The 24,559-nt window shown below is 39.6% G+C and overlaps 3 protein-coding genes across 4 annotated transcripts; 2 read left to right on the forward strand and 1 right to left on the reverse strand.

Moving 5' to 3' along the window:
- The first annotated feature begins 289 nt into the window (after nt 1-289).
- LOC143618801 (auxin response factor 16-like) lies at nt 290-2,468 on the forward strand. Its single transcript, XM_077090900.1, has 3 exons — nt 290-1,289; nt 1,472-2,235; nt 2,315-2,468. The coding sequence occupies exons 1-3, from the start codon at nt 348-350 to the stop codon at nt 2,373-2,375; spliced, it is 1,767 nt and encodes a 588-aa protein (XP_076947015.1). The 5' UTR covers nt 290-347; the 3' UTR covers nt 2,376-2,468.
- A 9,632-nt stretch (nt 2,469-12,100) lies between these two features.
- LOC143618802 (uncharacterized) lies at nt 12,101-17,060 on the forward strand. Of its 2 annotated transcripts, XM_077090901.1 has the most exons (17): nt 12,101-12,145; nt 13,741-13,950; nt 14,156-14,219; nt 14,283-14,466; nt 14,552-14,604; nt 14,674-14,762; nt 14,867-15,103; nt 15,183-15,247; nt 15,346-15,406; nt 15,494-15,611; nt 15,703-15,784; nt 15,868-15,940; nt 16,036-16,097; nt 16,184-16,279; nt 16,353-16,507; nt 16,592-16,766; nt 16,846-17,060. In XM_077090901.1, the coding sequence occupies exons 2-17, from the start codon at nt 13,743-13,745 to the stop codon at nt 16,951-16,953; spliced, it is 1,830 nt and encodes a 609-aa protein (XP_076947016.1). In that variant the 5' UTR covers nt 12,101-12,145; nt 13,741-13,742; the 3' UTR covers nt 16,954-17,060. The 2 variants fall into 2 exon arrangements, with proteins under 2 accessions (XP_076947016.1, XP_076947017.1); XM_077090902.1 differs by lacking the exon at nt 13,741-13,950 and having other exon boundaries at nt 12,120-12,141; nt 16,846-17,058.
- A 233-nt stretch (nt 17,061-17,293) lies between these two features.
- Nucleotides 17,294-19,066, reverse strand: LOC143618636 (GCN5-related N-acetyltransferase 4, chloroplastic-like). The gene is made up of 3 exons (XM_077090761.1): nt 18,947-19,066; nt 17,798-18,206; nt 17,294-17,720 (listed from the first exon to the last, which is right to left on the reverse strand). The coding sequence occupies exons 1-3, from the start codon at nt 19,047-19,049 to the stop codon at nt 17,429-17,431; spliced, it is 804 nt and encodes a 267-aa protein (XP_076946876.1). The 5' UTR covers nt 19,050-19,066; the 3' UTR covers nt 17,294-17,428.
- Nucleotides 19,067-24,559: the final 5,493 nt, after the last annotated feature.

Below are 24,559 nucleotides of genomic sequence, written 5' to 3' on the forward strand. Positions count from 1 at the left end.
ATTTTCTCTCTCTAGAACTCACATTTGTCTGTTATATGCCACCGTCTGTGTCTGGTCGGCAACAAGCCTTCCTTCTGCTTCTGTTCTGTTCTGTTCTGTTCTGTTCTGTCTTTCCTCTTCCGTATTGTCACTCTCTCTTTTCTTTTCTCCTTTTATTCTTTCCAAAAAGTCCACTACATATCTATCTTCCACTCTAATCTCTTCACCAAATCCACTTCTTGTCTTCATACTTTCATTTGGTTTGTTTTAAGATGTTTAATGTAATGGATCATTTTAATGATAATAACAAATTACCCGGGTCGGGTACAACGTTGGATGCTCAATTGTGGCACGCTTGTGCTGGTGGCATGGTGCAGATGCCGGAAATAAACTCAAAAGTTTATTATTTTCCACAAGGTCATTTGGAGCATGCTGCCGTTTGCAACGTTGAGTTTAGAGACTTCCCTAGACTTTCTCCGTTATTTTTATGTAAAGTGTCCGCTGTGAAATACATGGCGGACACCGACACGGACGAGGTCTACGCCAAAATATATCTCGACCCGTTACAAAATGATTACGAACCCGATGATGGGTTGTTAGGGTTTGATTGTAGTAACAGTGAAAGCCAAGATAAACCGACGTCTTTTGCGAAAACATTAACGCAATCAGATGCTAATAACGGCGGTGGGTTTTCGGTTCCGAGATACTGTGCGGAGACAATATTCCCGAGATTGGATTACACGGCTGAACCACCGGTACAAAACATATTAGCTAAAGATGTTCACGGGAAGCTATGGAAGTTTAGACATATTTACCGTGGTACGCCTCGCAGGCATCTTTTAACCACCGGTTGGAGTAATTTTGTTAACCAGAAGAAGCTGGTAGCTGGTGACTCGATTGTGTTTTTACGCGCCAATACTGGGGATCTTTGTGTCGGGATTCGGAGGGCGAAAAGGGGTTTCGGAAGGGGGTTTCTTGATTCGAATGCTTCCGGGTGGAATGCTCCGGCTTCCGGGTTTGGAGAGTCCGGGAAAGTGAGTGTGGAGTCTGTGGTTGATGCGGTGAAACGGGCGGCTTCGGGCCGCCCGTTTGAGGTGGTTTATTATCCGCGTGCGAGCACGCCCGAGTTTTGTGTTAAGGCGGATACTGTCAAGGCGGCTATGCAGATTCAGTGGTGTCCTGATATGCGGTTTAAGATGGCGTTCGAGACGGAGGATTCGTCGCGGGTTAGCTGGTTTATGGGCACGGTTTCTTTGGTTGATGTCGAAGATCAGTTTCGTTGGCCTAATTCTCCTTGGAGGCTTCTCCAGGTACAATTTTCATATCGACTATAGCAAAGTTATTGGTAGCGTCTGTCATACAGTCATACATACAGATAATTATATCACTAGGATAGAGAAACTGCTTTTAGGCCTCTTTATGAGTGAGATATGTTTGTTTGTTAGTTATTGAAATATATGAATTTGATACGATTTTTGGTTTATGGTTATAGGTCGCTTGGGACGAACCCGATTTGCTACAAAACGTGAAGCGGGTTAACCCGTGGTTAGTCGAGTTGGTGTCGAGTGTGCCATCAATTCATCTTTCACCATTTTCGCCTCCACGAAAGAAGCTTAGGATCCAACAACCACCCGATTTCCCCCTCCTTTCGATGATCACGAACCACATTCCCGCAAGCATTCAGGGAGCCAGGCATAATCCACAATATGGATATGATCTAAATCATCATCAGCAGCAGCAGCAACAATACTTCAACAAGATACAATCTTTTCCATTTGGGTCACCAATATTTCCTCCAAGATTCATGGGAACAGCAGCCCAAGAACCCGAAAACACTTCCTGTTTGCTAACGATTGGGGACATTAGTAACTCGAAGACGAGTTTAAAAGCCGAGAAGAAACCAACATTTGTGTTGTTTGGTCAGCCGATTTTCATGGAACAACAGCTTTTGGATAGCAGTTCTGGTGACACCGTAGCCAACCAGTCCGATGGTTCGGTGGTGATGCAAAATGGTCCAGTGGAGAGCTCATCCGATGAAGCTAGTCCATGGTTCGGGCATGAGACCGGACATTGCAAAATATTCATGGAGTCTGAAGACGTGGGCCGGACACTTGATCTTGCTTCGTTTAATTCATATGAAGAATTGCAAAATAAGTTGACTGATATGTTCTGTGTGGAGAAATCTGTAATGCTCAACAACTTGATTTACCGGACCACTTCGGGTGTGGTAAAACACACGGGAGACGAACCCTTCAGGTATGTTGCGTGATCGTGTTGTACCATATGCGTTAAATTGTACCTCTTATGACTAACGAGTTTTTGTTATGTGTTGCAGTGAGTTCTCAAAGACAGCACAAAGGCTAACAATTGTGATGGATTCGGGCAGTGAAGTGTAGGAATTAGATTTAGTGACCGATTAACAGGTTCTTGTAACGTGTACAGTCGTCGCTAGTTCAAGTTCTTACGAAATCATGTCTTAGTTTATGGTAGTTGTGGTAAAGTCCCCTTCGAACCGATTTTGAGACGGTTTAGTTTATGTTTTCTGTAGCATTCCTTGTTATTTAAACAGCTTTTCATTTTTAATCAATCTGTAGTGTTATTTTTGGAATTATATGTTCATTGACAAGATCTTGTCTCTGATTATTGAAAATGGTGCTCATGTGGTGACTCAAATAGGTCACTTGAACATTCAAATATATTATGTTGTCATATGTGTCCCTTAAAAGGTGCAAATTACATTTGTCTATGAACATTCAAAATGCATGTTAATGAATGCAAATTTGATGCACAAACTATTTCGATTGCATGTTTAGAAACTGAAAACATGTGACTTGATAACACATATGGAGTCCTACCAAGTACTAACGGAATAATTGTGTTCTAATGAGGTTTGAATGTTTGATGTGAAGACCATGAGACCATTTGACAAAAAGCATGACAAATATGCACATTATTTTTTTTTTGAAAAACTTTAAATCATATTTATTTGTAAAAAGTTTAAACGCGTATGTAAATTAGATATCGTATTATAATCCTTTAAACTTTATTGCTTTGAATATAAGTCACGATAACTGTATCTAATTGAGGTACGCTAAATAGGTCTAAGCAAATTGTAGTGCAATACATGATTTTAGCATTAAATGTATATCAAAAGATGTTATTTTGGAGTTATGATACAAGTGACGGGACGTATGGTCATGTGCGCATAAGAAAAGCAATACAAGGGGAAAAAACGTCACTCGACGCACCACTCCCTGCCTACCCAGCGTATCATTATATCATATTATGACATTTTAAATTAAACACAAATCCAACTTTGACTGGCGAACAAAGATTATGGCCTTATGGGAATATGACTTCAAAGCTCGACGAGTGTACGCCACTCAGCGTAGGATGTTATCATACGAGTATATGACAATGGCCGATTGTTGATGGTTTTCTAGCGAGTTCAATAGGGCTTCGGGGTCACAAACCTAGATTGTAACAATTGCTCCCTGTTATTCAAGTTTTTAGCATTTAGTTTAGACAATCAAGTATGAAATATTTTCCTTTCTATTAAATTAAAAAAGGCACAATAAGTTAAGTATGAATGTTATAGCATTTATTTTAGATTAAATATAAGGTTTTGGGAACATTAATTTTGGGAGTTAACAATGGCCATAAATTGTAGGCATTAAAAAAGGATGGTCACCTAGCACAAAAATGTGAGTTGTTAATCCCAACTAAGCAAAATGAAGGGCGCAAAAGGTGGAAAGCCAAATTTATAGGGATTTGAGAGTAAAATTGAATGGCCCTGAAATTAAGGTTTTTTTTGGTCAAAGAAGTTAGGGAAAACAATATCGGAGTTAGGAAGATATGTCACCCAACAAACAAAACTTTTCTATTTTTTGTTTAATATTTTAAAAATTAATAGAGGTGTGATGCATTCGGGAATCATCAATATAGAAAATGTCGTCTAAGAAATAATATACTCTATGTTTCTAAAAAAAATAGACGCTTGATGCATTCGAAAATCATTAATATAAAAAATGTCGCGTCTCAAATATCATTCAATACACTTTAAACATATTGATATGTCGAGCACCCCACACTTGAACACGAAGATAATCTTGAGAGTAAAATTTATAAGACATGACTAGGGGTAAACAAATATAACAAGATTGCTTTATTAATATATAATTAATCTTTGTTTCTGATAACTATATAAACTATTATATTGACTTTTATAAGGAGTAAAAAGGTATCCAACCGATCACAAATCCATAGGCTCAAGATCCCAAGCAAAATGTTTTGATCACCAACTCAAAGTCAGAGAGTCAACCCTAGAAACTCTCCATCCATGTTTTCCTCATTTCTTGTTTTTTACAAGTTCATTAACTTCTCAAATTTTTATTTGTATCTCCAACAAATACATAAATGTATACTTCCAAGACAATATTTACACTCTTGGTTGTTCGGTAAATATATATAATTTTTCGAATAGTTATATATATATATATATATATATGATGTTAACACGCTATTAAAATTATATGTTTGTTTATGTTATGTGTGTTTTAATATATTTGTAAATGAATATATGTTATATTAACTTGAAAATAAAAGCATACTTAATATTTAAATAAAAAATAATTTAATTGAAGGACCTTGAATGTTATGTTGATGAATATGAACTGGTTTTGTCAAAATAATTTAAAAGATATGCAAGCTTTATGTGATTGTAGATTGATTCTCAATGAGGCTGGTTTCGAGAACGTTGCGTTATCATATGTGGGGGGGCTGTCTGTGCTAATTAGTTTTAAAGAAGCCAAATGTGCCAAGGAGTTCGTCCGTGAGAAAATTGAGATTTGGAGGTCCTATTTTGAGTCGGTAGCGGTTTGGGACGGTCAAGATATCGCACTAGATTGCGTTGTTGGTGTGAAGGTAACTGGGGTGCCACTGACGCTACGGGATCCTAAGGTGTATGACAAAATTGAGGAGTTGTTTGGGAAGATCGTGTGGCCGTCAAAGTTTAGTTGGGAGTCCACCGATAATTCCACGGGGATGTGCTTTATCCTTACTAGTTATCGGGGTAGAATCGATGAGGAGGTGAGCTTAATATGTAAGGGCGTGCAATACGCGGTTTGGGTTACGGAGGAGAAGAAGTCGTGGCTGCCTGTTTTTGATGATAATGACACATCATGTGGAGAAAACACTTCAAGTGCTCCAAAAATGAAAAAGATGAACGAGTCGACTAATCCGGTGGGAGATAACACCGATATGGAGGACTTGTTTTGAGTTTGATTCGGTTAACGCGGTAGGAAATTCGGGTGGATTGTTGTGTATTTGGGACCCATCTTTCTTCAATAAAACAGGGGTAATAAAAAATAGAAGGTTCCTAGTGATTAGTGGGGAAATTAAGGCCTCGGGAGAGACTTTGAATGTAGTTAACATTTATGCTCCGAATGATGCGTCGGAACGTAGGGCGTTATGGCATACACTCTTGTGCATCAGGAGCGTTCTTCCGGGGTTATGGGTTTTCGCGGGGGACTTTAACGAGGTTAGAGATCCGTTGGAAAGACGAAATTCCGAGTTTGTCGCGTCCAATGCGGTGGCTTTTAATCAGTTTATTGAGGCAGCAGACCTAGTCGAGTACCAAATGGGGGGAGGGCAGTTTACATACGTTTCGGATCGCGGTGATAAGTTCAGTAAATTAGACAGATTTTTGGTATGTCGAAGGTTTATGATTGGGTGGCCGACAGCTTCATGTACGGTTCTAGATAAAGACTGTTCTAACCACCGGCCGGTCTTGTTCTCAGTCGTTGATGTTAACTTTGGTCATTTACCATTCAAATTTTTTAACTCCTGGCTTCAACTCCCGGGTTTTGTGGAGTTTGTCAAATCGGAGTGGGCAAAGTTTTCGTTCTCGGGTCCGGCAGATTTAGCGATAACTATAAAACTTAGATGGTTGAAATATAAGATTAAAGATTGGTTGGCAAAGTTTAGAAAATCTAGAGACGGGGAGTTATTGGCGAAAAGGTCGAGAATTCGAGATTTAGATTTGGAGGCGGAATCCCGGAACTTATCACAAGTTGAATTAGATGAAAGAGCCCAATGTAAGTGTTTCGTTCAAGAGGTTGAGAGTCAAAACTTAAAGGATTTGCAACAAAAGGCAAAGGTGAGGTGGGCGGTGGAGGGCGACGAAAACTCGAGTTATTTCCACGGTTTACAAAATGCAAATACTTCTAATAATAGGCTACATGGCCTAAATTCAAGTAATGGTGAATGGGTGGATAACCCCAGTATTTTGAAAGATATGGTGTTTGGTTTTTTCGCGTATAGGTTCAAAGAACCGCTAGTGGTAAGGCTAAATTTTGTTGGCACTGGAATGTCCCGTTTAAGTAAGGAGGAGGCGGATCTCTTAGTGAGGCCTTTTACACGTGTGGAATTAAAAGAGGCGGTGTGGGAATGCGATGGGGATAAGTCGCCGGTGCCGGACAGTTTTAATTTTAAATTTTTGAAATGGTGCTGGGGCTGTTTTGAAGATGATTTCTGGAAAGTTTTAACCGAGTTTTACCATAACAGTTCATTTAGCAATGGGTGTATGTCCTCTTTCATAGCCTTAATCCCAAAGGTGAAAGATCCAGCGTGTTTAGCCCAGTTTAGACCTATTAGCCTTATTGGATGTTTAAACAAAATAATATCTAAGGTGCTGGTGAATAGATTAAAGACAGTCATTGGTAAGCTGATTTCGGAACAACCACCGGCGTTTTTGTCACAAAGAAGTATTCTTGATGGCCCATTAATTCTAAACGAGTTAGTGGCTTGGTTACGTAAGGCGAAAAAACGAGGTATGATTTTTAAGGTTGACACAGAAGGCGTATGATTCGTTAAACTGGGGTTTCCTCGACTCCGTTTTGTCTCATATGAACTTTCCGGTTAGATGGAGGAATTGGATTTCGGCGATCCTTAAGGCTGGTCGGGCGTCATTATTGGTGAATGGGTCCCCGACCCGGGAATTTACTTGCCATCGGGGTCTCCGCCAAGGTGATCCTTTATCACCATTCTTATTCATCATTGCCATGGAGGCGTTAACGGAGATGATGAAGCGGGCAGAGGATACGGGTCCCTTCCGGGGACTGAGATGTGGTCTTAATGGGCCGATCGTGTCTCATCTCATCTATGTCGATGATGTGGTTTTTGTGGGGGAATGGGGAGATTTAAACGCTCAAAATATTTGTCGTATACTTAGATGTTTTCATATGGTGTCGGGGTTAAAAGTGAATATGTCAAAGTGTCGGGTTTTTGGGACGTGTGTGTCTCAGGCAGATATACATCAGATCGCGAATTTGCTCCGATGTCGGGTGGGGAATTTCCCGTTCAAACATCTAGTCCTACAAATTGGTGGTAATATGAATCTTATCTCGGCGTGGGATCCGGTAGTGGAAATGTTCCAAAAAAGGTTGTCAATTTGGAAAGCGAAGGTGTTATCTTTTGGGGGCCGGGTCACGGTTATTAAGTCGGTGTTGAACGCCTTACCGACTTACTATTTCTCTCTGTTTCGAGTCCCAGATGGAGTGTTAGAAAAGTTGGAGCGTCTTAGAAGAAAATTTTTTTGGGGTGGGTTGCTTGGAATCGGGTTATCGCTCCAAAAGAATATGGTGGACTCAGTCTTGGTTCACTCCGGTTTTCAAATTTCGCTATGTTGGCAAAATGGTGGTGGCAATTTAAAGGAGAGCGAGATAGACTGTGGAGAAGGGTGGTTTGGTCAATACATCATTCATCGAGGGACTGGCAAAGTATTCCGGCGAAACTTTCGGTTCCAGGATCATGGAAACAGATTAAGAGGTCAGTGGATGAGTTGGCGTTGTTGGGGATTAGTTTGGATGCATTGATAAAAATAGTGCTAAAAAGTGGAAATAACACGTTATTTTGGCTCGATTACTGGATTGGAGATGATATACTTAAGGTTAAATTCCCCCTTTTGTATGGATTAGAGAGACAGAAAGGGTGTAATGTAGCAAGTCGTTTGGTGATGGTGGATGGTGTTATTTGTAGCACTTGGAGTTGGGTGAGAGCGCCGCGACTGGGGCCGGAAATTGAGGAGCTAAGACAATTGATTTTGCTATGTCAAGATGTGGTTCTGGTGGCCGGGTCTGATTCGGTAAGTTGGGTTTTGGATAATACAGGAGATTATTCGACTTTTACATTGAAAGAGAAAATTAGAGAAGTTTGTTATGTAAACCCAACTTATACATTTGTATGGAATAATTGGGTCCCGGGCAAAGTGGGTATTCTTGCTTGGCGCGCGGAGCTTGATAGGATCCCGGTTCGCGCGTTGCTTGCTAAACGGGGTATTATGGTTGGCCATGTGGATTGTCCGGCTTGCGGTGAATCGGACGAGACAACCGAGCATGTTTTTATTTCTTGTAGTTTGGCTCAGGCGGTATGGCAGGCCATTACATTATGGTGTAAAGTACCTCAAATCTTTGCGTTCAACATTCGAGATGTTCTTGACTTATACAAGTATACTAAGTTTCATAAAAGAAAGGCGAAATTTTTTCACGCGGTTTGTCTTGCTTCGTTGTGGTGCTTATGGAAGGCGCGCAACGAGATGGTGCTTAACGGCCATGCGGTAACTGTGGAAAGGGTGGTGGGGGATATTAATGCTCTTAGTTTTCTTTGGGTCAAAAGTAGATCGGGTAGTGTGTCTTTGTCATGGAAGGGGTGGTGTGGATTTAGTGTGTAACTAGATAGTGTTGTTTGTGTTTTTCCTGTTGGCGGTTCGGTGGTGTGGGTTTTAGCTTCTGGCTAAGCCTTCTTTGTTGTAAGCGTTACTGTTGGCTGTTTAAAAAAAATAAAAAAATGAACTGGTTGGGTGGAACACACAGATTTCTGTGTAAAATGACAAGCATCCAATGTTTTTGTTTTGAGGTTTGACTTTTGGAAACCTAGACTTTCCATAAATAACTCCTAGGCTTAAATAATGTCTGTGGCCGTGTGGTTAAATACATTGTACATAAAACATATTTTTACATTTATTTTAACAACGTGAGATCTATACAACTCAAACGAAAATTACTAGCCAGAAGCTAGAGTGCAATCAATATAATTAATATAATTACAAGGGAAAGAAAGAAAACTAGAAGCTACATCTTTTTGACCATGCTAAGTAATGGAGTATTCATCCGTTTTTTAATCTATAAAAATGACGTTGTCTTGATTTCTTTAACCATTTTTAAAATCGAAACCTCCTTGTTATTATATACTAGCCAGTTGCCCTCGCGATGCAACGGTGTACGTGCAGACGTAATTGGTGTTGGTATGTTTGTAACCTCGCAACGGTACGTACGTAACCCAGCGGTGGTATGCATTTAACCTGGCATCGGACGTGTAGCCGGTGCTAGTAAGCGCGTCACATAACGTCTATACGTGAGCAACTCGGTATGTTATCCACATAACCGCTGCTTAAACGCGCGTAACTGGTGGCGACAAGCAAAAAGCAAAGATGAAATGTATAGTAATTTCAAATAATCTATTTTTTAACCCAATCCGTATTGACGGACCATTTCCGACCCGAATTCCGTTTTGACATGAACCCTTTCGATCTAAACTCATCCCAACATGAACTAAATTAACCCTTTTTGTATTAACATGTTCCAATCTAACCCGTTCCAACACCATTAGCCGAACATGTCCGACAAGTTGTCGATAATAAATGGTAATCGCGTAACATGTTAGTTTTTTAAAAATTAATAAACTATAGCAATACCATACTCAAATTAAAGAGAATAAAATGCTTGTTTTTATAATGTAGTCTTTTAGAAAAAATATTAAAGAGTTAAAAAGTTACGGTCGTTAAAGAGTCGTGTGGGTAGTTGGTTTAGAATTAGGGGGAAATGTGTAACTATTTAATAAATTAATAAAACTTGATTGAAGTTTAAGGACCATTATTGTAAGTTGTTTTTTAATGAGCAAAGACTAATTTGCCCCTACATTTTTAAAATTTTATGCATCATTACTTGTATAACATGTAATAAGAGTGGTACCTCTTAAAATTTAAAAGGTCTCTAACTCCTATATTGTATATAGTATAGATATAGATTATTTTATTAATATTCCACACACACATCACAAATACCACAATTACTACTTGTGATGTTTATCTCTCTCTCTTATCAAGATTTACGTTAGCTCCGAGTCTCCGACAGGTAACAACTTGGCATCTAAGAATGCCCGTCATGGCGTATTTGAAAGATGAAAAATGAAGTAATTTTTGCAAACAAGTTTGACTTGTCTTTCAAAAACTTTGGAGGGCGCCAAATCTTTATTATATTTTTGGAACAAAAATCAATCGACCTTCAAAAATTATTGTATGGAAATATATAATTTTGTTTGTAATTCCCGTTGTGGTTTGTTCGGCTTATAGCTTCTTGCTTGTTTTTGTTTAATGAAATTTGTTGTTCCAAAAAAAAGGAATACACACCATGCTCTGTGCGTTACTCGAGTCAACTTTACTACTTTAGTGCCAACAATTTGTTTTTGAAGAAGTTAACTCTCAAAGCTAAAGATAAGTAGAAACGTCTAAGAATCCGTTGAAGGTTAAGAAAACTGGACTTCAACGCACTCTCTCATAGTTATAACACTGTCATGTATTATAAGTGTGAGATAGTCGCCCTTTATGAGGGTCATTTGATCAAGAAATCAGACGAGAAAGCTTTGCATACGAGGAAAGGAGAAAGTGGGTCTCCATGTGGCCTTGCCTAACTCCTCTTTGGATATCGAATTCCAAAGTTGATGAACCATTAACTAGTACCAACGAACGAGCCGAGGATAATATTCCCTAGATCCACAACCTCCACTGAATGAGAAAATCCATTTGTTGTCAAAGTCCAAAAAATCTATGTTTATGGTATCAAAACGCCTTTTCAAAGTCTATTTTAAACATCATATCACCCATTTTCTTATATTTTTTATTTTTTCATCCAAGAGACCACCTCTTTCACTAATATATTAAACACAGAGTTAGTAAAACACAAGTTCTATGGCTCCTCACTTCATGCAAAAGTGAAAATCATGCGATCGGTTAGCAATAACGTGGAAAGTTAAATCAGAAACATGGTGGGTCTTTTGATGGGCTTGGGCCTTAGCTGGTGGACTGGGTCAAGTTGATACGCTTCATGCAGACCATCACGGTGGGTGTATATTATACCTTCCGGTCGGACCGCCAACCACCAAACCCGCCCAATTTGTTAGAAAACGGGTTATACTATGGTAACTGGACCAGAAAGCCTACAGGGTTCCGGTTGAACCGGTCGGACTTGGGCTTGTAGCTCGACAGCTTTGGATAGACCAAGCTCAAGCCATCACCAAACATCACAAAAAGGCACCGTTCACCATTATATCAATGTTTGTTCTCCAATTCCAACCCGATTAGTTTCCCTCATCCTTGCTCACTCGTTTTAGTCACTTATACTAAACCCATTTACGATAATAAAGTTATTATTATACGTGATAAGTTTGAATCTTTATAGTCGTCAAATCAAGTGTTGTAACAATAATGTACCACATTAATTGGTAACTTTACTAAAGACGGATAAAAATATGACACAAAAATGGTCTTGATGTTCTAATTTTAAAGATCTCATAAATCTGGTTTCACTGTAAGTACTCTAACTTCATGTTTATTTCACATAGTGTCCTTTTATAGCCATGTCAGCATTGGCTTATCAATTAACATTCTTGAGAGATAAGACAACTAAAAACACGAAGATAATCTGCACACCAAACACCTATAAACCAAAAGAAAGAGGGTACCTCTTTAGAGTTGCTATTCGTTGGTGCAATGCAGCGGTGAGGTCCGCGCCACCATCACTAGCATACATCTCTCGGTAAAATCATTATTCACTACATGAAAACACCCATGTATTTTTCGTATCAAGCCTCTTTGGAAATGATTAAATGCAAATGTAACATGTATCCATTGTCATGACTCATGACCCATAACCACACCTTCCTAGCCGGGTCGGTCGGGTCAGAAGAAACTGGTAGGTGAGATTCCGCACGTGCCCGGCACGCTCTGTGCCATCATCATTAGCTTCTCCGCCATTTTTTTCCGTCTCTTACGAACGAACGAACGAACACACAACACAAAGCGATTATTAATTCATTAATTAATGGCAGGTTAGTAAGCTATCTCTAATCTATCTCTATATGTGTATGTTTTGTAGATCGGCCACTGGAATTAACGACTTCATTTCACTTGTAAGTTAGTTAGTTAGTTAATTGAAATACATAACGTCAAGCTAGGTTTTATTGATTTATTCATTGATTGATTTATAACTAGTTGTTTAGTACACGATTGGAGTACAATTTTATGAAAAGGTGATTATGTATAGATACATATATTATTCGTATTCAGGAATATAATAAGTTAGTTTTTAACTCAAGTGGATGGATTCAAGTATACTACAAACGTTACGGTTAGATATACACTCTAATGTACCATCCACAGTATAATTTGGATTAATCTGGACTTGCTTTTCGTTTTCGCCTGCTCGATCCAGCCCTAAAACAAGCGTTCGCAGAGCATATCTTCACTTCATTGTTGTGTTATGAAGTCGAACGTATCACCGTCGTCTTTGTTGGTGGAGACAGACAGAGTTTGGCTTGTAATCTGCTAGCTTTACTGTTTCTTAAGCATTACACAGACTTCTCAACGTCTCTTGTTCAATCTGGCGATCACATTGTGGTGGTGGAACTGAGATCGATTGTGTGATCGGCGGTATGGTGTTCGTGCTGACGTGATGATTGGTTGAAAGATTTTTCTGAATTTGTCCATTAGATTGTGAAAATCTTTCAACCGATCACCCTATCAACACGTACACCAAACCGCCAATCACACGATTGATCTCAGTTCCACCACCAGGATGTGATCACCGGAATGTACAAGAGACATAGAGATGTGTGATACTAAGGAGGCAGTAGAGGTAGAGCTAGCAGATTACAAGCCAAACTCTGTGTCCTCCAACAAAGATGGTGATAAGTTCGACTTCATAAGCACAGCAGTTCCGGCACCGGTCGACCACAGCAGTAGCAATGAAGTCAAGATATGCTCTGTGAACGCTTCTTTTAGGGCTGAATCGAGCTTGTTTGAATTCATTGTTTTGTGTCACTATTAATTAGTAAACACTCACATCATTGGATCGGATTGCATTATCATTTGAGTTTTAATATATGATGAATTAGGGAAAGACGAAGAATACAGAGCTGATGCAAGATAATATTTATCTTGATTTTGATTGTCTTTTTGCATTTGTGTAAACCCTTGTTATAAGTGTCATTATGCAAGCGGTTGTTTCTGTTGGTCTGTATAGTAATTTTCCGTTATGTTCTTCCTTTGTTTTCACTTATCTAAGAGATTCTCTTTTAACAAGTCTTTCTCGATCTTACTGTAAGTTTGTAGTTATCAACTATAGTAAGCTGTTTGAGAAAGCACACAAAGTTAATGGACTTGTTGCATTCTAAACTTGTAAGACCTGCATTAGATTTTGAACTCAGCTTCATGGCACGACAGTTCATGATTTGAATTTTAACTTTCTTTTCAAATTAAACTTTGGCCCAAAGTCAAGAGAACAATGGACATAGTGACATCTTTAAATTCAACTTGATAAAGCAATGTAATTAGTGAAAAAATAACTCACAAACGTAACCGCTTAACGGAATTTGGCTCTTACTTTATAATATGAAAACTGATAAAACTCCAAATCTTCTATTATGCAGAAATGATGGGGGAAATTGTTCAAAATTTACCAAGTGCACAATACTGCCAACAAAATAGGCAGTTTGGATCCCTATATCGAAGGGACCAATGTGCTCAATTTAAAAACAATTTGCTTCTCTTTCAAGGAAGGAAGCTGACATGGAAGGGGATGTCAACCATGCAATTGCATGATGTGTCAAACATTAGACAAAGAGTTGTTTACTGCAATGGTCTGTTCATATAATGGTTATACTTTCTTGGTAGGAAAATATGAGTAAAATAGGATATAAAGATTTAAACATCAATTAGTGTAAGATGGCATTTCTTTTAAATGGATGCACATTATTTTGTGACGAGTTGTTAAATGTTTTCATCTGTGTTTCATCTTTAATCTTATTAACCAAAAGTTTGGTTTCTAATATACTTCTCTTGCAGCTTCCTCAAATGCCACTGTTGTACCATCAGGAAAAGTAGATTTTCTCAAACTTCAAAATGGCAGGTAAATTGTACACAGAAGTTTAATTTTATATTTAAGCAATTTAATTTGATACTTTTAGTGCAGTGATATTCGTGGTGTTGCTGTTGATGGTGTTGCTGGAGAACCTGTTAATCTCACAGAGCCAGTGACACAAGCCATTGCAGCTGCCTTTGCTGCGTGGCTTTTAGATAAGAAAAAAGCTGATTCATCTAGACGTCTCAAAATTTCTATTGGTCATGATTCTCGGATTTCTGCCCAAAAGTTACAGGTATCAATCCTAATTTATATGCATGTGTAATGCTATATATATGTGTATGTGCTGTTTTTCTAAAAACTTGACCTGATGTTTTCAGGACGCAGCTTCTCTGGGGATTGCTGGTGCAAATTTTGATGTTGTGCAATACGGGTAATGTAGCTGCCATAAGATAATGATTATATAGTATGTTCTCTTAAATACATATGTTTTTGTGCATAGATTAGCATCTACACCAGCAATGTTTAATAGTACATTGACCAAAAATGAAGACATTTTATGTCCAGTTGATGGAGCTATCATGATAACAGGTAAAGTATATGGAACTGAGTATTATATAATCCAGAATCTAGAAAGTATATTGTTATGCACCTTTTTCATATGTATATTTATTTATTATTTCGTTTTTTGATAGCAAGCCATCTTCCTTATAATAGAAACGGATTTAAGTTCTTTACTAATGCGGGAGGGCTAGGGAAAGCTGACATTAAAGACATTTTGGAGCGTGCTGGAAACATATACGATAGTTTTACACCTGAATCTTTAAAAGAGGCCGAAAAGAAAGCTTTGTTATCTATCAGTAAAGTTGACTACATGAGTGTGTATGCATCTGACCTTGTAACAGCCGTTCGCAAAGCTTCCGGAAACATAGGTACCACATGCTAGTTATTATATAATTTTCAAGGGGCAGTTTTATCATTTTAAATATGTTATCTGCTTCGAGTTACCAGAAAAACCATTGGAAGGATTTCATATAGTTGTTGATGCTGGCAATGGAGCTGGTGGCTTTTTTGCTGTACGTTAATTTTTAATTTTTTTAATTTTTTTTATATTAAAGCATGGTTTATGTGTCAATTAGGGAACTTTATTTGTTTAATTTTATATGTAATGCAGGGAAAGGTGTTGGAGCCTTTAGGTGCTATTACTTCTGGCAGTCAATTTCTAGAACCAGATGGTAGTTAACTAACCAACTGACTCTAAACTCTTTAGGTTTTTGACTTTTCGTATTGGATTAACTCAAGTTATCTTCACCATTGTTTAGGTTTATTTCCCAATCATATTCCTAACCCTGAGGACAAGGCAGCAATGAAGGCAATTACGAAGGCAGTGCTTGATAACAAGGCTGATTTAGGGATTATCTTTGACACAGATGTTGACAGGTGATCAATCTTCTTCATATTCAAGTTATTATTTTTATGCAGAAATACTTGGGCATTTTTGTAATTTTGTCAATGATGGTGTCTGAATCAGATCTGCTGCTGTGGATTCCACCGGTCGTGAGTTTAATCGGAATCGTCTAATTGCTTTAATGTCTGCTATTGTTTTAGAAGAAGTAAGTTTATTTTAACTGTTTCATAATATAGTTGATTTTCCTGAATTTGAGTTGAGTTGAAAGGTTTTCTTTGCTTTCAATAGCACCCCGCAACAACTATTGTCACAGACAGTGTTACTTCAGATGGGCTTACAACATTCATTGAGAAAAAACTAGGTAAGAGAATTGATTCTTCAAGTGTTATATCTGATTGTTCATGATATTGTTTATTGATCAAATTAGATTTGATGATATTTTCCAAATTCTTGCAGGTGGGAAACACCATCGGTTCAAACGGGGGTATAAAAATGTCATTGATGAAGCTATTCGTCTGGTATGACTCGACATACAACAGTCAATGATTTGATTAAAACATGTTGAAATCAGTTTACTGTCATGCTGACCTGGCTTGTTTTATAGAACTCTGTCGGTGAGGAGTCACATTTGGCTATTGAGACCAGTGGCCATGGAGCACTCAAGGAAAATCACTGGCTTGATGATGGTGCATATCTCATGGTATATTCCTAGTTCTAGATAAAAAAATGTGTACCTTTTGTAAATGTTGACTGATAGTGAAATTTGTTTGTAGGTCAAACTATTAAACAAACTTGCATCCGCTAGAGCTTCGGGTCAAACTGGCGGTAGCAAAGTTTTGACTGATTTGGTAGATGAACTGCAAGAACCAGGTGTTGCAGTTGAGCTTAGGTTAAAAATAGATCAAAATCATTCAGATCTCAAAGGAGGGTATGCATGTTTAATAATTTACATTTGCATAATTACCACATACCCTTTGTGATATTGGAAAATATTTAAATGGTGTTTTTACAGATCTTTCCGCGAGTATGGTGAAGCAGTGTTAAAACATTTGGAAAGTAAAAGTGAATCAGATCCAAAGCTTCAAAAAGCTCCTGTTAATCATGAAGGGGTTCGGGTTTCCGGTTATGGTGGTTGGTTCCTTTTGAGACTTTCACTTCATGACCCTGTTTTGCCCCTCAACATCGAGGTAAATTACAAGCCATGCCATGAATATTTCCAAGTTATCCGCGTATGTAAAAATACTAAATAAATGTTTGAATATCCAGGCTTTGAGTAATGAGGACGCAGTAAAACTTGGATTAGCAGTGCTTTCAGCTGTAAATGAGTTCTCAGCTCTGGATGTTTCTGCATTGGCAAAATTTGTGCAACAGTAATCAAGCTCCACTTTTCTTTGTTTCTTTATAGAAGCTCTATTTTGGCAATTTTTGTAATAAGGGGCATTTATAATTGTGTTTTGAAAGTTATTACCTGATTATGTGATATGAGATGATCAAAATAAGATGTCACAAACTGCAAAACATTGTGTTGGGTAATATATTGAAACGAGTCCGAGTCGAAGTGGGTTCACCTTTCATGTGTTTTTACTCAAAATTGTCTAAGGGCAGAAAACCGAATTAACTGAACCGAAAAACCCAAACCAAACTCAAGCTTACAAAAACTTGACCTGCACTATTATCCAGTTTGTAGCATACATTCTTTGAACATATCAGAAAAGAAGATAAACAAATTTCCATTTATCTTACATGAACAAGCAAGTACTAGATTATAAAGATATACAACAGTTGCTATACGTTACTCGCTCGATAAATTCGCACCTTTTCTAAAATATTAGCAGCACACCAAATAATTCTAACAACCAGTTTGTTTTTTATGGAGGAGTTTCATCATTAAGTTGAACTGCATATCAGGCGCGGTTCTTGGCTGGGGCCATTTAGCTCCTTCAGGAACTTTAATACTCTTAAAACCCTGGCTCCGGTACAAGTTGGTGGCACCCGGGTTGTTTAAATCACAATGCAAAGCAATGGACCGACACCCCCAGCTTATGGCTTGAGCCTCGGCTTTTGCTATCAGCTTTTTAGCTATCCCCTTTCGTCTAAAGCTTTCTCTAACCGCAACATTTGACACGTATGCAATACCAGTCCTGAAACCACGAAACCACATATTATTAGTTTGACTTCTTAAGTCAACCCTTTGACTTTCAGTCTCAAAATTTCTCACCGTCTCTGACGAAGAGGTCCTTTTCGGGGAAGAAAGTCAGCCACAGTGTCTAAAGTCAAAATCCCAGCAACATATCCTTTATTCAGACTAATCTTTGCACCAAAACCAGCAATTTTAAGATCTTCGTCACCGATAAAGAAAGTGTCATCATGTTCGGAAGCACCCGTGACAGCAACCAAACATGTTCTTCTGAAACCATTTGGTACTGATAAACCGAAAACGAGTGCAAGTAGTCTATCAAGCCTTAAAACAAAGTCTAGTGGGAATGCGTATTCAGGGAAGAAGGAGCTACAATGTGTTTCTGCAACTTCCCAACAATCCTCGATTCTTGCCTCGCGAACGACAATTTCAGGCGAGATTACTGGAAATATGTCAACCACTTGACTCGCTTTGCAAATCCCTGTGGAATCTACACAAAATAAAAGTTTTACAACAAATATATTTTGAATTAACCACGTAGTGGGGTCGGGTTACACCCGTTACGTGGCATTGTTTCGCAGCTTCGGTACACGTAACTTGCATTTAAACAGTGTAACCAACACCGATTACTTGTCGAGCGCTGGCTTAAATGTGTACCAGAGCCGGGTTACTCCACATTTCTTGGCCCTGGTACGCATAACCGGCAATTAAGCACACATAAACCAAAGCCGCATGCGTAACCAGTGCCGAAAACATAAACTCAGAAACAAAACTGAAATGTACACTAATTTCAAGAAAACCAGTTTAGACTAAACCAACCCGTTCTGACCCAAACCCGTGCCGTCCCCAACCAAAACAACCCTTTTTGAATTGACCCGTTTTGTCCCGCAACCCGAACCCACCCGACCCGTGTGTTAGGAGGATAACAATATAACAATAACATCATCAAAATCAAAGCTGTACCACTTTCTTGGAATAAAAATCTTGTTTTTATATCCTCAAGATCAAACTCTACGCACCCCAACATGAATCTATAGCTGATATTATTATTATTCAACTAAACCCCAAATCATTAACCATCTTACAAAATTCAACCACACACATAATTATTAATCCACCAGTTAAAAATCCAAAGATAAGACATAAAATCAGAACCCAAATACCCAATTAGATTACACACCTATAGATACACATACATCTATATTTATATATAGAGAGAGAGAGAAGTACCTGATCTAGATATATGACGAGAGAGAGAAGATCTGGAAGGATAAAAAGAGGGTAATTTGTTAAAATTGGGGGTGATTGAGATTCCCAAAGGTATGGTCCACATTTCTTGGATGATTAGATAATAAAGATTCTTGAAACCTAGCGACCGATCGAATAATAATAAGAAGGGGTTCAGTTTGGTTTGGTTTGGTTTGATTGAGAGAGAGAGGTTACGGCTTCTGGGTATCAATCAGACAACATTTGATTTGTTAATTGTTATTCTCCTTCTTCACTCAACACTACTGATGATTTTTTTGTTGTTTCTTGTACCAATCTGCTCTCTGTTTTTGTTTTCTTCTGTTCTGTCAGGGTCTATTTACATTCAACCCGGCTTCCGCTCCGGGTCGGGTCTTATGTATCCATAAAGGATATTTGTTTTTCTTATTCTTATTGTTACTATTAATTTTCACAAACCGAAACATCCGTATATATGTACCGTACGAGGAATACGATAATATGATATGATCTCTTTTTAGAGTTACCTATGTTTTGGATTTCTTGACATATACATGGACGAGAGTATGTATCTTGAAAAAATAAGGGTGTGATACTGTAGAGGTAGGGTATTAAGCTCACCATATAACAAGGATAATACCCAAATCAAAGCGTTGGCCGGAACATAAGACGAGAGTAATTGTCGTGCGCCGGGTGGTTCCTTAAAATAATACATACCCCTTAACGCCTAGGGAATAGTACCGCAAAGAGCACACAAGCATGGGACAAAAAGGTACAATACACATGGGAATAAGCACCCAACCAATAGGGACGGAACAACACACGAGAGATACTACAAACATTACGAAATGTCCTTGTCAAAAGGCCATGATGCCCACCAACTTCCACCAACCTCCACAATCACACGAATGGAGAATATTATTGGTGGAAATACATGACAACGTGGTTGACCACCATTTCTCTCTCTCCTCCGGCTATAAATACCAGTGGATCTCCAAATGGTAAAGGATATACTCTCTCATATTCATTAAATATATATTCCATACTACCAAATACTGATTCTCACGCCGGAGGGTGGTTACGAGAGAATCCTCCCCATTCCTCGTAACGAGCTCACGGTGTTCTGTTTTGTAGGATATACTCATCTGCGCCAAGGAAGGTTTTATAACCCATCGTGTGGAATACTTATCTTAATCCCTCGGACTAACGTGTTAGACCTTGAGGGGTGGATTATTGTTTCTTCATTGGCGCCATCCGTGCATATAGCTAGAACAGTTACTAAACAATCACTCTGTTCTTGACTCAAATGAGTGGCAAGACCACACCAAAAGAGGTTGGCTAAAATTCAAGGGCCAACCAAGAGGGTAACATGGAACCTTTAAACATCACCGGTACCGATGAAGGTGTCGTTATTACGTCTACCATTCACCCTACCGTCACAGACAAAGAGAAAACCAAAACACGTCCCAAGACACCATGCCGCCAGACATCATGGCATGGTTGGAGACAGAACAGCAAAAACTAAAAGACAAACTCCAAGAAAAAATGGCGTCCGTTATGCAACCTAGAGCTCTGTTCGATACAGCCTCTAGTAGCAACGAAGAAGAAGAATACAAAGAACATTCAATGCCAATTCATAAAAAGACGCCGACCAACAAGTCACCGCTTGGTCAACAAAATAGCAAGGCGGGTGACAAGTCACATCGGTCGCGTCTCGAAAAAGACTCACGCTTGGACGATCCAGACTACGAAGAAAGTTGGAAAGGTCCAGACACTAAAAAACTGGTGAAATATCATCCAGATGCGGCAGAAGATTTTTCCAAACCTTACCGACCGACAACATCGGCAGGAAAATCAAAATTTGTAGCAAGAATCGCTGAGGCGGAGTTGCTAGAAAATCCAAAAATACCGCCAACGGTCGGACAATATGATGGCATCTCAGATCCAGATGACCATTTGCAAACCTTCACAACCGCTGGACTAGTGTCAGGGTGGGCCATGCCGCTATGGTGTCACATCTTTACACTGACACTAGTCGGAGCCGCCAGGGCATGGTATGAAAGATTACCAGATGGGCAGATTTTAAGTTGGGAAGACTTAGCCAATAAATTCATCCAACAATTCAGCCAACAACGGCGTCACATCAGCGACCCAGCAGATATTCTGAATGTCGTCAGAAAAGATAATGAAACGCTGGAAGATTCCATTACCATATTTAACCAAGAAGGCCTGAACATAGGCGGCGTGAGTGAAGAATTGCTGCGGGCAGCCTGTCGTCAAAACGTAAAGTGTGACGATCTCATTCGGAACCTTACGGGCAGAGATGGCATGCCACAGTGATGGGATGATGTTATGACCGCGAACAAAAGATACGCGCGAATGGAAAAAAGTCTTGGGAAAGAACTGGCGAAGAACGATGCCAGAAATGATATCAACAGAGCCCGCCAAGGCAAGAGAATATCCTCTGTATGGTCAAGACTGAATAACGAAAAGGAACTTGCAGCGTATGAACCGTTCAAGGCCAAACATAAAGGTCATACAAACGCATCCAGATGGACTCCGCTGACAAAAAGCGCAGCACACATCATGTATACAGAAGGGATTCAATTAAAGAAACCGGCACCAATCAAGCAGGGTCCAAACACAGATATGAAAAGCTATTGTGACTGCCACGAATAACATGGGCGCACAACAAATCAATGTTCTAATCTAAAGGATGCCATTGAAGAGTATGCCAAGAACGGAAAGTTGGATCACCTCGTAAAAAGTATCAAAGGAAAATATAGGCACCCACCTCCAAAAGACGGCGGAAGGCCAGAAAAGAAATTAAAGACCTTCACGCCAACATGATTTCAGGCAACGCCCACTCCAAGAAGCGAAAGCAAATAGAATATGCGGCCTGAAAAGAAGAACAAGTCATCTTCCCAAAAGTAAAAGGAGGGGCGAACAAGAAAGCGCCTTTAGTAATCACAGCCATGTTCGGTCACTATCGAACACCGCGTTTTTTCATTGACGCGGGGGCAACGTCCAACATCATGTATCGTCAATGTTTTGACCTACTGGAAGATAAAAATAAAAAGCAGCTGACGCCAGTCAACACTCCAATCGCGGGTTTTAATCAAAGTATTGAATACCCGCTGGGCCAGTTGACGTTCCAGGTGGAGCTGAGTGACGGAGTTCATTCACGAACGGAAGACATAGACTTCCTAGTAATGAAAACACCTCACTCACATTATGATATAATTTTGGGAAGAGAAGCAATTGGCGATTTCAACGCTAATCCCTCAACAACCCATTGAATATTGGGAGTACCGACTCCAACGGGAATAGCAATGATATACGCTAACAAAGAATGCAACATGGAGGAAAGGAAGACACCGCCCCAAAAGGTACTAAAGACCAACAAAACTCGAGAGGTAGAAAAATGGGTGCTTAATAAAGAATTCCCCGAACAAAGCATAACTATTGGACCGACCATCTCCGAAGAAGCGCGGGCGGGACTCAAAAGACTGTTAATCAAAAGCATTGATTTCTTCGCCTGGACTCCAGCAGACATGACAGGTGTCCCGCGAAACAAGGCGGAACATGAGTTAAAAGTTAATTCAACCTGTGTCCCAGTAGTACATAAAAAAGGAGAATGGGGCCGGACCAAGCGAAAGCCTGTGATGAACAAGTTCAACAGCTGGTAGAGGCGGGCATAATCCGGGAAATTTAGTACCAAACATGGGTAGCCAACCCGGTGATTGTGCCCAAAACAAACGGTCAATGGCGCATGTGCATCGACTTTAAAGATATCAACATAGCATGTCCAAAAGACTGCTACCCGCTGCCAGAAATTGATCTTAAAGTAGACGCGCTGGTACCCTTTCAATTCAAATGTTTTTTAGACGCATACAAAGGGTACCATCAGATCCACATAGCGGTAAAAGATCAGGACAAGACGGCGTTCAGAACAAACAGCGGAACGTATTGTTACAAAATGATGCCATTTGGCCTCAAAAACGCCGGATCTACTTACTAGTGGTTGATGGATAAAGAATTCAAGCCCCAAATCGGAAGGAATTTGGAAGTCTACATGGACGATTTGGTCATCAAAAGCAAGACGGAGGCAACAATGTTAAAAGATATCGAAGAGACCTTCAAAACCCTAAGATCGATTAGCATGAAGCTCAATCCAGGAAGATGTTCTTTCGGCATGGAAGAAGGAAAATTCCTGGGAGTAACCGTAATAAATGGTGGCTTTAAAGCCAACCCAAAAAAATTGGAAGCCGTGCAAAAAATGCCTTCACCAAAATCTGTCAAGCAAGTACAGACACTCAATGGTCGATTAGTGGCGCTGAACAGATTTTTGTCCAGCCACGCTGAAAGATCTTTTCCATTCGTCTCGACCTTGAGAAATTGCCTCAAGAAGTATCAGTTCCGATGGACGGAGGAAGCAGGATCAGCATTCCAAGAAATCAAAACGTGCCTAGCAGAACTACCAACGCTAACAGCCCCTAAAGCTGGAGAACCGCTGTTGGTATACTTAGCAGCATCAGAAAGAACAATAAGCGCAGTCTTGATGGTGGAAAGAAATGGCATCCAAACGCCCATTTACTACATAAGCTCCCTAGCATATGCGGAAACAAAATACTCCACCTTGGAAAAGCTGATCTTATCCCTGGTTCAGACAGCGCGGCGTTTGAGAATGTACTTTCAAGGTCATCCAATACATGTTCTCACCAACTTTCGCTTACAAAATGTGCTGAGCAAGCCAGAATTGTCCGGGAGACTCGCAAAGTGGGCGATAGAATTGGGAGAACATGCTATCGAATATAAACCAAGTCCAGCGATTAAGGGCCAGGTTTTGGCTGATTTCATTGCGGAATTTCCTCAAGAAAAAGAGGAAGAATGTAAGAAGGAGATTGAACCCCCTGTTGATCAAAGAAAAAATGAAGTCTGGAAGTTGCTCACAGTCGGTGCTTCTGATGATGAAAGTGCGGGCGCGGGCCTGAGAATAACCAACCCGGAGGGACAACACTTCACGTACGCAATTCGCCTAGAATTCAAGAGTACGAACAATGAGGCGGAGTACGAAGCGTTGTTGGCAGGATTAAGAATCGCCAAAAAATTAGGAGCCTAACACTTAGAAGCACATGTAGAGTCAATGCTAGTAGCAAACCAGATCAAAGGGTCATATGATGCAAAATACGACAAGATGGTATCATAATTAGCACAAGCCAAAATGCTAATGACGACATTAACCACATGCAAGGTAAAGCACATCAAACGAAGCGAAAACAAACAGGCGGATGCCTTAAGAAAATTGGCGTCGGTCGGATTCGAACATTTGGTAAAAGACGTCAGCATAGAAGTTCTGAAAACACCTTCAACAATGAACAGAGAAATTTTTGTATGTTCAACGGCTAAAACAAATTGGATGACACCGATCATCCACTACCTCGAAAGGGGTATTTTGCCAGAAAAGAAAGCGGAAGCTCGAAAAATCCGCCACAAAGCCCTGAACTACACAATCCAAGATGGCATCCTATACAGGCGATCATACTTAGGACCACTTCTCAGATGTGTAGACCCGCAAGACGCGAATTATCTGTTGAGAGAAATTCACGAAGGAATATG

Source organism: Bidens hawaiensis, unplaced genomic scaffold (assembly GCF_021521415.1).
Source record: "Bidens hawaiensis isolate Kalapana, Puna unplaced genomic scaffold, B.hawaiensis_p1.1 tig00002338_1, whole genome shotgun sequence".
NCBI lineage: Eukaryota > Viridiplantae > Streptophyta > Magnoliopsida > Asterales > Asteraceae > Bidens > Bidens hawaiensis.

Bases quoted from the DNA above. Each gene is read 5' to 3' on its own strand.
- LOC143618802 (XM_077090901.1), top strand. From the start codon at position 13,743: ATGATGGGGGAAATTGTTCAAAATTTACCAAGTGCACAATACTGCCAA. The intron at 15,612-15,702 runs GTGATCAATCTT...TGTCTGAATCAG, and splicing joins TTTGACACAGATGTTGACAG to ATCTGCTGCTGTGGATTCCA. The intron at 16,280-16,352 runs GTATATTCCTAG...ATTTGTTTGTAG, and splicing joins ATGATGGTGCATATCTCATG to GTCAAACTATTAAACAAACT.
- LOC143618636 (XM_077090761.1), bottom strand. From the start codon at position 19,049: ATGTGGACCATACCTTTGGGAATCTCAATCACCCCCAATTTTAACAAA. The intron at 18,207-18,946 runs GTACTTCTCTCT...TATTTTGTGTAG, and splicing joins TCGTCATATATCTAGATCAG to ATTCCACAGGGATTTGCAAA. The intron at 17,721-17,797 runs GTGAGAAATTTT...TCGTGGTTTCAG, and splicing joins GGACCTCTTCGTCAGAGACG to GACTGGTATTGCATACGTGT.
- LOC143618801 (XM_077090900.1), top strand. From the start codon at position 348: ATGGTGCAGATGCCGGAAATAAACTCAAAAGTTTATTATTTTCCACAA. The intron at 1,290-1,471 runs GTACAATTTTCA...TTATGGTTATAG, and splicing joins CTCCTTGGAGGCTTCTCCAG to GTCGCTTGGGACGAACCCGA. The intron at 2,236-2,314 runs GTATGTTGCGTG...TATGTGTTGCAG, and splicing joins ACGGGAGACGAACCCTTCAG to TGAGTTCTCAAAGACAGCAC.